Source organism: Denticeps clupeoides, chromosome 3 (assembly GCF_900700375.1).
Source record: "Denticeps clupeoides chromosome 3, fDenClu1.1, whole genome shotgun sequence".
NCBI classification, from domain to species: Eukaryota; Metazoa; Chordata; class Actinopteri; order Clupeiformes; family Denticipitidae; genus Denticeps; species Denticeps clupeoides.
The window spans coordinates 5,776,292-5,789,019 of NC_041709.1; the positions used below are offsets into that span (position 1 = coordinate 5,776,292).

The following is a 12,728-nucleotide window of genomic DNA, read 5'->3' on the forward strand; positions in this document are numbered from 1 at the left end:
AGGCCTTCTCGTGTTATTAACTGGTGGGGGATTTTGCTGCGAACTGATCACTGCAGCCACTTGTCTATTTTGACAGAACCGTTTCCTGTCAGAAACAGGGCTTGTTACCACATTTCCAGCCCAGAGTTTATATTCAAAACCAAATAGTCCACAAGACTGTAGTTACTCACAAAGAACACATGCACTAAATGTTGTAAGAGGTCTTGAAGAAAAACAGAGTGAGCGGAGAGGATGTTCTTCATTTCCTCAGAGCCCTTATCAGGCTCTGTCATCTCCACTTCGAGCAAGTGTGGTTCACTAAACCGTAGATTCACTAGTCCAACTAACTGAGAACCTAAACAAGTTCTCTTCTGGATTTAAATGTGGTGGACCTACAAAAAAAATTATCAGCAGAAAATGGACACATGTCACACTGTGTAGCCTCCATCCAGCATTTTTACATCACGCGGCCATAGAGAGTGGTGCAGACATGGAACGTGTGGGTGTAGAACATGGAGAGGAGATACACTCACTGAAGACAGTTTCAGTCACTCTGTCTTATGTGTGTATATGTCTGTGTGTGAAGGGATGTACTGGTAGTAGCCTAGTGGGTAACACACTAGCCCATGAACCAGAAGACCCAGGATCAAATCCCACTTACTACCATTGTAGTCAGTCACTTAACCCTGAGTGTTTCCAGGGGGACTGTCCCTGTAACTACATATTGTATGTCGCTTTGGATAAGGGCGTCTGATAAATTGCCGTAAATTTGAATGTAAATGTAAAATGTAGTAGTAGTGGGTTAGACACTTGCCTATGAACGAGAAGACCACAAAGGTGGACTGTCCTTGTAACTAATGACTGTAAGTTGCTCTGGATAAGAAATGTAAATGTACATTTAAAGGCCATGTTTTTTATCTGGCTCTTCCTGTGTGGTATGGCACATGGAGAAAAACACTTCTCCAACTTGATTCAGTGTGTGTTTGTGAGCCACAAGAAACTGTTCCCATACTGCATTCATTCAAAAAAACATGACATTCTTCAAAGTCCAATGGGACCCAAACTTCCTTAAACGCGAGAGGAACTGAACGTTGGTAGGCTGTTTCAAAGCAGGTGTCAAAACAGTCTTTTGTGAAATGTGTCACACAAAACATTCATTTCGAAACAGGGTTTTATAAGAAGCGAACGGCTATCCAAGAACACAGCTCAACACTTGTAACCAGACTGCCTTTTTAGGCACATTAAGCATGCGCAATAAAAAAAGTGTTCTCAAACTATTCAGAAAAGCCTTCTGCTATATTGACATTTACTGATGTTCATGTTAAAGTCATGTTCATTTGGTGCCATCAACTTAAACAATGTATATCTGCCTAAACTAATGAGAGGATTTCCAGCTTATTGTGTTCCAATTTAAGATAGTAATATTGTAGTTATGATTTTAATAGATTTAATACATATTTAAAATGACACCAAAATAAGAGTGAACAGTAATGCAATCTCAAGTGCAGTGCAGCCATGCTATATTTGAGGTTTAGGAACTGAAACCTTGATTTGACTCCAAGGAGAAGTTCATCTGCAGAGATGTTTTGTTTGCGCGAAGCGAGATGCGCGCTTGTGATTCACGAACGGGCTTTTTGAGCTCGACTCGTGAGTCAAAACGAGTCGAGTGAGTGTGCGCGCATGCGCGGAGTGCGTCGCTCCTCAGGTCTCTCCGCTCATGACTGCGATCATTCCGCCTCACATGTGGCTCAGCTCATGCCCAAGCAAACGATGTTTGTCCCAGTCCTGTATACATTACATATTTTAACTGAATCCATCTATATATGCTACCATACCTGTATAGAAACATGTGTGCAGTTAGCATGTAAAACAACAAAATAATCATTTAAATGTTTAAAGCAGAAGAACAGAAGAACACTCAACTTAACAATAACAAAATGACAACAATAATGATGATACTGTACTTGTAATAAGTAGTAGAAGAATTGGTGATTCACACGAATCGTTTTGTTGGTTTGAACAAAACCGAATCACTTAAATGATTCGTACCGCACGTTACACGTTCAGCGTGCGCTATGTTTGGCAGTTTGAACTTTTGTCCACAGATATCTTCAGAAATTCGTTTCTGCGTCGCTACGTGGGGACGATATCTGGCGGACTCGGACGTCACCGGAGGAGCATGAAGATGCGCGTCAGTGTCGGACACCTGGCTGCCCTCCATCTAACCGCCGGTACATTTACATTTACACCCCACGGTACACGTGATGGTCGTAGCTACTAGTGCAAAATTACTCCATAATGACTGTGACTAAAGGGAAAGGCGACTGTTATTATTACTGTAATTATAATTATTATTGCTCATAATTGTGTATATGTATATGTAAATATGCATTTGCTTAATTACTAACCATATATCTTTCTGTATATATGTTTTAGGCTTCTTTATTGTAGCTTGGTTGGTCCCAGATATTCCGTCAGCATCAGGTAGGATTTATATTTGCGTTCATATTGACATACTTTATTTTATTACTTTATCTCCATCAGAGGTTATGAGTCAACAAGCCTTGCAGTGGATTTTTTGTTGTCCCGGTGGCTAATTCCGAATCATAAATGTCCCCAGCCTGTCCCCGTGCATCACTGGAAAAAAATATAAGTTTAGTGAATTGGTGAAAAGTGACACATCTCAATGAGTTGTATTTTCAGAGAAAGCTGTTTCCAAGAATGACTGTTCTAGATTAACATAAAACACGGTTCTTAATCCTGTCTGCTTTAACTATTATCTTCTTTTATTTTAGACTGTCAAAATATGCCATCATGTGAAAATTGCTCTTCATTCCCAGGTAATGACACAGTGTTTAAGCCACAACTTATTTGATTTAAGTGATTGTCCGAACAAACACTGGCAGCAAACACGAGGATACCAGAGGGTCTTTTACTATAGTTCATACTAAAGTTAAAGGTATAGGTTCCAATGCAGTTCAGTAATGGTTTATAGTAAAGTTTTCTTTGTAGGTATATTAAGTATTTCTCTGATTCCATGTAAGCACTTGATGGAGGGGCATTAGAAGAGAAACAGACTGCAGACTGTCCTTTAGTCTCCCAGACATGTGCAAAACTGCAAGACTAAGAGCTTATTGTTCCATTTGGGTGTTATAATGCACGCTAAGCAGACTGATGTATGTTTCGTGTATATATAATGGAGTTAAACTCACACACAATATATCTGTATTGAATAATCATTGAGGAACCCTTCAGTTTACACAGTTACACCAGAGTTTGCACCTCCTTGTGGTCTCTTTTGGTATCCTTGGCTCTTCCATCCTTGGAGTGTTAGAGGAACTGAGTTGTAGTGTATTTATGTGACAGCCACTCATTAACAAACGACAGTAACCAAACAGTCAGATCAGCCTGATAAAGCATGAACATAAAAACAAGCCAGAGGAGAGTATTGTTAGAAAAGCACATTACACACTTTGTATGGTAATCATTATTCACTATACTGTATACACTGCCATATACATACAGCACACATTATTCAGAGATGAACATCAAGAGAACAGTTGAAAGACCACAGTTATAATCTGAGCCTTCTGATAGTCGTTCTGTGTCTTTGACAAGCTTGTTGTGTTTTATTAGGAGGAGTGGATGACTTAGATTGCTTTATAAAGACTAAATGGATGTGTACATGGAAGCATGAAAATCGTGTTAAAACCTCCAAATACAAACTTGTTTTAACACAGTAAGTAAATATCACACAATTTCAACTAGTATGATAATAATTATTACTGATTTCCTGCTAGAATGAAAGAATAATGCATGCTATGAGCATCATGGTGAATAAAGAACAAGAAAAAATTGAAAGATGTGACAATGTTTGACAAAACATTTCGTATTTTTCCAGACTCAGCAAGACAAAGTAAGTAGAATTATTATTCAGTCAGCCTGTTTATGTTTAAATGTTGTCAATTCAACACACACACACACGCACACACATTCACATAAATCTTCATTATTATTTAACATCTACACAACCAATTTTTCCTCTCTTTTAGGATATCTAGGTGTTTACAATTCAAAAATATTTCTGAGACATTTTTTAAGGGCAACTATTTGATATCAAAACTACACACAAGCGCCTGTCTTTTTAACGAAGATGGAGATAGGAGAAGCTGCACAATGTTTCAAAGTCCTTCATCACAAATGAGTAGGTTTTCAGAAGTTATGATAAATTTACTACAAATGGAAATAGGAATGCACTTAAATAGGGTAAAAATTCAATGACCGAATTCAGTTACCGAATGCTGTGCTTGATAATGGCATAGCTTTTTTAAACTTTGTAGCTCGGTGTGGTCCTCCTGATGTCAGCTTCATCCGAACCTCAGGACAGCTTCATATTAAGACCAACTTGAACGGGCCTGAATTTGATCATTACACTGTGAGTTACAGTGAGCACAATGTGCCTTCATGGAAAACAGTAAGTATGGCTTATTTTATAAAATTATTATTTTTAGTTTATTATTGCATGAGTGAATTTGAGAAATTCAAAGCCAGCCGACTGACCCAACGCTTTATACACTCACTCCCATTCCATGCGCACAAACAGTGGCATTGACAGTTGAATGAGACCACACACCGGAACTATGGAGCAGGTACTCCTTTATAGAAGGAAAAACAGATGTAGGGAATCTGGAAGGGGCGGGGCCTGCACTCAGTGCGCCTGCACTCAGCTAGCGCTGGATGTCAGGGAGGATCTGACAATCATTTATAGACAATCATTTATGAAGGCTTATTATTTTTCAATCTGAATCATGTAAGAAACTACCATATGTTAGTTCCTTTTGCACTTATTTTGTCCTAGCGATTAAGGGTGGCCCCGTAATCAGAAGGTTGCCGGTTCAAATCCTGATCCGCCCCGGTACCACTGAGGTGCCACTGAGCAAAGCACCGTCCCCACACGCTGCTCCCCAGTCATGGCTGCCCACTGCTCACCAAGGCTGATGGTTAAAAGCAGAGGACACATTTTGTTGTGCTGCAGTGTATGAAGTTTCACTTCACTTATTTTACACTCTCATGAGGTAGAATATAAGACACAGTCTGAAGTCTTTTTCATTTTGAATAGACAAAGAAATTCACATAATGTCTCGTCATGAGTCATTCTGTAAAGTCCATGAACTACAATACAATCCCTACAATCCCAATACTATCCAGATCTACTGCAAACATACAAACTCCACACAGAGTCAAGCTCACAACCACACTAAAAAAAGGTGAAATAACTGAAAACATAGCCGCCCTTAAATAGCCGCCCTTTGCTCTGATTACTGCTTTGCACACTCTTAGCATTCTCTCGATGAGCTTCAAGAGGTCGTCACCTGAAATGGTTTTCCAACAGTCTTGAAGGAGTTCCCAGAGGTGTTTAGCACTTGTTGGCCCCTTGTGTTCATTCATAGTTTAGATGCCTTCAGTGAGAATCTACCAATGTAAATGGCAATGAAAATAAAGAAAACACATTGAATGAGGAGGTGTGTCCAAACTTTTGGCCTGTACTGTATATCTTTTTTGTCAGTCACAGTTTTGGATGAAATCTTGCTGTTTTATGAATCATGTGTTTCTATTGTTTTTTTCAAGAATTAACATTTTAGTTTAAACCGGTAAATGCCTTTGCTGTTGTTTGTCAGCAGCCTTTTACCTGGTCTAAACGTTTCTGGCAAATCTCCTTTAATGATCTCTCTGTGATTACAGGTGTTATGCAAGCTTGTGCAACAATGCACTATAGACAATCTTACCCAATCGCTGTCATATGATGTAAAAATACAGTGTGTCACAACTAAGGGCTGTTTCCAGTGTGCTCCAAGTGAAACTTTCAGAATCCCTCAAGGTGAGACACTCATACCTATTTTATATATTCTTTATTTTTAAATGTGATCTTTTTTAAGTAATGGTTAGAAAGCTTGCTTTTTCCACTATAGAGCTTTCCATAGCACCCAAAATATTGCAGCAAAAAGATGAACTGCAAAACGGAACAAGAAAACTAACCTTATACTGGCAGGTAATGTAAATAGGCAGGACTGCTTTAAATATTTTCAGATACTATGTTGAATGTACAGGGTGGGCCATTTATATGGATACACATTAATAAAATGGGAATGGTTGGTGACATGTAGTCAGAAACTTGTAAATAACTCATGAAAGAATAAAGTTACGTTAAAACCACCATTGTTTTTCTGGTGAAATTATCAATAAATTTGATGTATCACATGACTCTCTTCCTATTGAAAAAACAAAAGTTGGATCCAAGATGGCTGACTTCAAAATGGACCTATGTTCACAACCCATCTTGAAAAGTTTGCCCCCTCACATATACTAATGTGCCACAAACAGTACGTTAATATCACCAACCATTCCCATTTTATTAAGGTGTATCCATATAAATGGCCCATCCTGTACTTTCATATTCATATTTATAATCTAGAGTAATAATCATAATGTCACACCATGCAGCATATATCATCAGGTTTTCATATTTCCTGTCTAGCCTCCAAGCTCTGCTGATGTGGAAAACTACAAAGTGAATGTGGGAAAAGCATCAAATGAGATCAATCACACTTTCATCACAAGCAGAAAGGACACACAAATCATACTTATCCTCTCTTCTTCAGCATATAATGTCAGCATTTATGCAAGTAATGATGTCTCAAACTCGACATCCACACATGTTGCCATACCTGCTCTGGAGAATGTAGGTATGCAAATTTTTACTTAAGTCATCAAATGATTCAAAAAGCATTTTTTTATTGATGTAGGCAGGAATAGTAAACAAACTAGAGTTCACTGGTCATATGAATGTGTCAATTGATGCCCAGAGAGACTATGTCAGCTGAGATTTAAGCATTCAAATAAATTTACCCTAATGCCTCATCGTTTAAAAATATAGTGGCTTCAGTTTTTTTCTGAAAATTGTATTACAACAAAAGCTCAAAAACAATGTGGTTATTTCATGAACCTAAATGCTTATTATTTGTCTATGCAGGAAGAAATGGACAGTTGAATGTCGAATTTACAGACAGTCACACATTTAATTTGTTGTGGAGCGCTGGCTTGGAGAATCTATATGAATGTTATTGCGTGGAGTGGTTTTTCAGAGGAGAAAATTTGACTTCCTACAGATCATTCTCATCCAATAGCAATAAGAAGACAATCAGACTGATAAGGGGTACAGTATATTGCCATCTCATCTTTTTCTCTGCTTCTTGGCTGTGATTAACTTAAATGGACCACTTTTTGCCAAATGATTTATAAGATCATCAGATAAGCTATGCAAGAGATCCAGTCACATTTTTTACATTGCCATAGGTCTCCTTAATATCTTAAATATTGTTAAAATAAAAATTACATTATTAGAGTATCAGGAGGTTCTGTCATAATGTTCATGCAAAATGGACCAAGATTTTAAAACAATAACTCAGCTTAGGTCTTGTGATTTATAACAGTAAATTAACAGTAACTTGTATTTGGTGTGTAAAAACAAAATTGTAAACCCCTTTTTTGTGTCTGTGTTGGTGCTAGTGACTCAAACAGCTAGGTCATTTTCTTTTCGTCACATTAGACCTTGTCCTGCATTTTTCGAAGACATTCTTTGTATATCAAACCATCTTCATCGCAGATACCATTATCCTCTCCACGGCTCTCATGGTACCATGAGTTGCACTGGCACTGGTGTGCCCTTTCTTAGCTCTCTGGCAGGCTGTACAGGGGCATTTCCTGCTCTAGCTTTGTGTCTTTTCTCTTTTTGCTCTTGTCTCTTTCGTTGTTTCTTTATTTGAAGCAATGTAATTGATGTGGTCTATGTTTATTAGACCTATGTATATGTTTATTATAAATACATTGTTCATAAATATTTCACTTTGTTGGCAAACATATCTACAATTACCATATGATCTTATTTACATTTACATTTACATTTACAGCATTTATCAGATGCCCTTATCCAGAGCGACTTACAATCAGTAGTTACAGGGACAGTCTCCCTGGAGCAACTTAGGGTTAAGTGTCTTGCTCAGGGACATAATGGTAGTAAGTGGGATTCGAACCCGGGTCTTCTGGTTCATAGGCGAGTGTGTTTCACTGTGTGCACTGTGTGCTGTGCTTCTGTGTATCACAAGTGACAATCACTTCACTTTATTACTAATTCACAATTAGCCATGTCAGGATCACTTACCATACATTTTCTCTCATGTATAATCAAAACAGTGTTTATTCTGCCTTCCAATATTGTATATGTAATGAATTGAAATGAATTCATTTTATTGTTATATGACACTTTTCATTTAAATGTATCATTCTTTGCATAGAACCACATTTCAAACCGTACAAGAGGTACACATTTTTGCTACATGTAAGACCGGACAAGGACACCTGCAACCTTAAGCAAATCAACAACAGCGAGAGCACATACGGACGAAAAGAAGCATACTTTGAAGAAGGAAGTAAGTCAGACTCCAGATTTCCATCACAGCACACTGATTGATAAGGTCATTTATAGGACAACAGTTTCAGTTAAAAATTGTCCGTCCCTGTGTGTATCCACACAGGTAATGGGTACACTCTTAATCTCCCCCAAACCCTTTTAGTTCTCAGATGCTCCTAAAGGTCTTGATAATTGACATAAGAAGCTGTATGTAAGTAAAGTTTTACTGTCAACCCAGCTATATACATATAGTACAGAGCAAAATATCATCCTTTTGGACCATACAGCAACACAAATCAACAGTGAGATTAAGAAACCTATATACACTGAACTAAAATTTAAATGCATCCCTTTGTTATTGCATCCCTAACATGCTCAATGGGTGACATGTTCGGTGAGTACGCTGGCCATGCAAGAATTGGAATGTTTTCAGCTTCCAGCAATTGTGTACAGATCCTTGCGATACAGGGCCGTGCATTATCATGCTGCAACATGAGGTGATGGTTGTGGGTGAATGGCACAAGATTGGGCCTCAGGATCTCGTCACGGTATATCTGGACATTCAGTAAAATGCACCCGTGTTCGGTGCAACTCGATCTACAATGTTGACGTCAGCAAACCACTCACCCACACGCGCTGTCTGCCATCTGCCCTGAACAGTGAAAACTGGGACTCATCCGTGAGCAGAACGCCTCCCCAGTGTGACAGACACCGTCAAATGTGAGCATTTCCCCACTCAAGTCTGTTACAACTACGACTGCAGTCTCGTCCAGACCCCGACGAGACAGTCTGACAGTTTGTGCTGAACTGCTTTGGTTATGCTGCATTGATTGTTGCTGCCGCTCTTCAGGTGGCTGGTCTCAGACGATCATGGAGGTGAACACGTGGAGGTCCTGGGCTGCTGTGGTTACATGTGGTCTGAGATTGTGAGGCCGGTTGAATGTACTGACAAATTCTCTTACACACCCTTGTGACTTATGATAGAGAAATGAACGTTCATTTCAGGGCCAACAGCTCTTGTAGACATTCCTGTAGTCAGCATGCCATTTGCACACTCACTCGAAAGTTGTGACATCTGTGTCACTGTGCTGCGAGAACACATTTCAGAGTGACCTTTTATTGTAGGCAATCTAAGGCTATCACTGTGTGATATTCATGGTGTCGAATCAGCACCTTGATGTGCCACGCCTGTGAGGTGGGATGGCTTATTTCTGCAAAGGAGAAGTGCTCACTAACACAGATTTCCCTCTGACTTCACTTCTCAGCTCCTCTCAGTGCACCAAGAAACCTGAGTTCCTCTAATGTCACGGAAAAGTCCTTCATTGTCACATGGATCCCTGTCCCCGAGAAGGACCTACGAGGCTTCCTGCAAGGATACACCCTTCATTATGCAGATAACAGTAATAAAAAAACAGAGACAAGTGAGAAAAGCCACTTCCTTTCCTCTTTAAATTCATTGTCATGTACATTGCCGTATTGTTTGTGTAGACCATGAACTGTTAGAATAGTATTGGCCTTGTTTTTTTGTTTTTCCCACAGACATAAATATAGGCCCTGACATGTGCAGCTATGAGCTGTTAAACCTGACCAGAGGACGGGTCTATAGGGTCCAGATCACGGCCTTCACAGCAAAGGGAGCGGGCAAACGTAGCATGCCGGCGTACGTTGAAACCGCATCAGGTAAATAGGAGCACTGAGCTACTTCGCCCCTCCCTAGCGGCACGGTCTTGTGCTGTTTGACTCTAGATGTAACATGATGTTGTGTTTTCAAGCTGAACTGGCGCTAACTCTGTTTGACTGATCTAGGCAGTTCTGTTGTGGGCGGCGGTGTTATAACCGGACCTGTCGTCGTGGTAACGGTGCTGCTGCTTGCGTTTCACCTCTGTTTTGGACAGCTGAAAAGGTACAGATCAGTTTGGCCAGATGGACCAGAGGCTTTTATGACATTTCTGTCAGGTTAACACATTGCTCTACTGTTCTAATTAACAGAGCCAAGACAGTTTTGTGGCCAAATATTCCTAACCCGGGTAAAAGCAGCGCCATCCAGAAGATTGAGGGAGCGTTCGAAAGGGTAAGCAGCATCCAGACTTTGTCATTGTGCTCTTGGAATACCATGAAAAGATCAATACTGCTCATTTACATGCAAAACTATTGCATCAGGACATCCTCAAGGCCATTAGCAGTGAGAAAATGGAGGTGTGTGAAGACTCCAGGACCCTGTATATCACTGAAAACACGAAGGAAAAAGAGGAGCCAGCAGCTCCTGATGCTTGTGCAGAGAAACCAGAGCAGGAATGCCTGGAGCTGTTGCCAAATAGTGACTCTGACGTGGATGCGTGCATTCACTCCTCTTCAGCAGACACACTTAAACTTCAGCTCACGGCCTGTAAGGGCACAGATGTCAGTGGCTCAACCGCACAAGCGCCAACCTCCACAGCCTTTGTAACAGCCAGCAATGCTAATGTAAGCTGCAGCAGAATAGACTCCACCATGCCCTGCACAGCGTCCCAAAGACCCGTTCTACCAGTCGTGAGTGATTACACCACCATGGAGCTCTACCAGCAGAACACTGTGGATGTCCAGCCAGGATGCCCACCCAGCCAAACAACTTACTCAGGCTGGCCTTTCTTTCCTCAAGGAAATGATTATGTATGTCAGTCACATTTAACCTAGTAAAGCACAGGACTGTCTTTAGAGATATAATGTTTATCCTGTGAGGGCCAGTGGCGCAATGGATAACACCAGAATTACTGACTTTTGTATTTTCTGGTGCGAGGCCCGAGGTGTTATTCACCCCTGCTGAGGTCTTCAGCTTGATTCTCCTCAATCTTTTGTTGTGCAACCCACCCCATTACCTGTGAGGCCTGGCACATTTGCATTTGCGGATGAGACCATTGGAATGCCCAGTGCAGTAGCAAATCACTCGTGCTTCACTGCACACTTCACGGCTAGAAAAAACTTGTACAATTTTGAAACAACCACACCTTCCTGTTTATCATTTTAAACTGTTAACATTTCACACCTCTCTACACTGGGTTCAAAATTAACTTCTTGGCCTACCAGCTAAAATATTTTTCTACCAGCCGATACAATTAAAACCAATGTCATTTTAATTACTTAAACTAAGAAACTCAAATTTCAGATGCTTTTGTGAAGAGATTCATGTTTTTATTTTAAATGTTAATTTAAAATGAACCCTGCAAGATGGTGACACGCAAACCCACGAAGCGCTCCATATTTTTGATGCAGTGGTGGCCTAGTGCAGAGGTGCTACTGAGCAAAGCACCGTCCCCACACACTGCTCCCCGGGTGATGGGTTAAAAGCAGAGGACACATTTCGTTGTGTCACAATGTGCTGTGCTACAGTGTTTCGCAATGGCAATCACTTCACTTTCACTTTTAACTTTCTTTCACTAATTAGTATGAAGTCTCATATACATACTCTGAACTGTGTTCCCAAAATTCTTTCTTTCAGCTTTCCAAGGCTGAAAGACAACTGTTTGTACTTTTGCAACTACTTGGAAACTTATCTAGAGATTATTTGTCAAGTGCTTATTTCGATGCACAGAATACATTCTGAGCCACCAAGTGAATGAGCACCTGAGCCTGTGTGGAGTGCAGGATGAGTCCCTACATTGAACAGCCCAGAACAACAGCGTTGCAACAGCGAGAGACAGCTTTACTGTTAGTCCTAGCTACAGGCTTTAACCACCCAGTAATAGTCTGATGGCGATGTTTGCAACTCCATACGTATTGTTTACTTTGAGCATCACCACGTGTTACATTATGCACTGACTGGCTGTAAATGCACATGCACAGAAACAAGCCAATTATGAAAACAGAGATCCGCACCTTATCGTGCTAAAGAAATTATCGTAAAGTATGGGATTTTTGGAATTATGGATCGTACATCGTAAAATTAGGGTAAATGTGATAATTATCGTACGTCTGGCAACACTGCATCCCATGACCACAAGCTCTTTTTTTGTTTCTGCGTGCTTATGTAAACAAGCCAGATCTCCTTCTTGTGGTCACAGGAACTGCATTTTGTGGACAAAACCGTTTTCTGCCCCACAAAGATTCACGCAGCATTCGTGTTATGTGCCGTGGTCGTGTGATGTGCTGTCTGTGTGTTTTGTATGTTGTTAGTTTGTTCCTTTTAATAGGAGGAGCCTGGAATTATGGGACAATTCCCTGTGGTGCTCATGACAATTCTGCACAAAATTAACCCTTGCATTTGATTTCTGTGAACAAAATAAAGTGACATATTTTGTGTACAAAA

General features: G+C 40.2%; 1 protein-coding gene across 2 annotated transcripts; it reads left to right on the plus strand.

Annotated features, from left to right (window-relative positions):
• Window positions 1-1,964: 1,964 nt before the first annotated feature.
• LOC114787113 (interleukin-6 receptor subunit beta) lies at window positions 1,965-12,728 on the plus strand. 2 transcript variants are annotated; one of them, XM_028974894.1, is made up of 17 exons: window positions 1,965-2,210; window positions 2,416-2,463; window positions 2,775-2,819; window positions 3,616-3,718; window positions 3,881-3,895; window positions 4,032-4,183; window positions 4,320-4,453; window positions 5,722-5,857; window positions 5,949-6,028; window positions 6,515-6,722; window positions 7,010-7,192; window positions 8,331-8,465; window positions 9,712-9,867; window positions 9,986-10,126; window positions 10,253-10,349; window positions 10,436-10,517; window positions 10,607-12,728. In XM_028974894.1, exons 1-17 carry the CDS (start codon window positions 2,018-2,020, stop codon window positions 11,117-11,119), a joined length of 2,421 nt encoding a protein of 806 aa, XP_028830727.1. In that variant the 5' UTR covers window positions 1,965-2,017; the 3' UTR covers window positions 11,120-12,728. The 2 variants fall into 2 exon arrangements, with proteins under 2 accessions (XP_028830727.1, XP_028830728.1); XM_028974895.1 differs by lacking the exon at window positions 1,965-2,210 and adding an exon at window positions 2,228-2,317.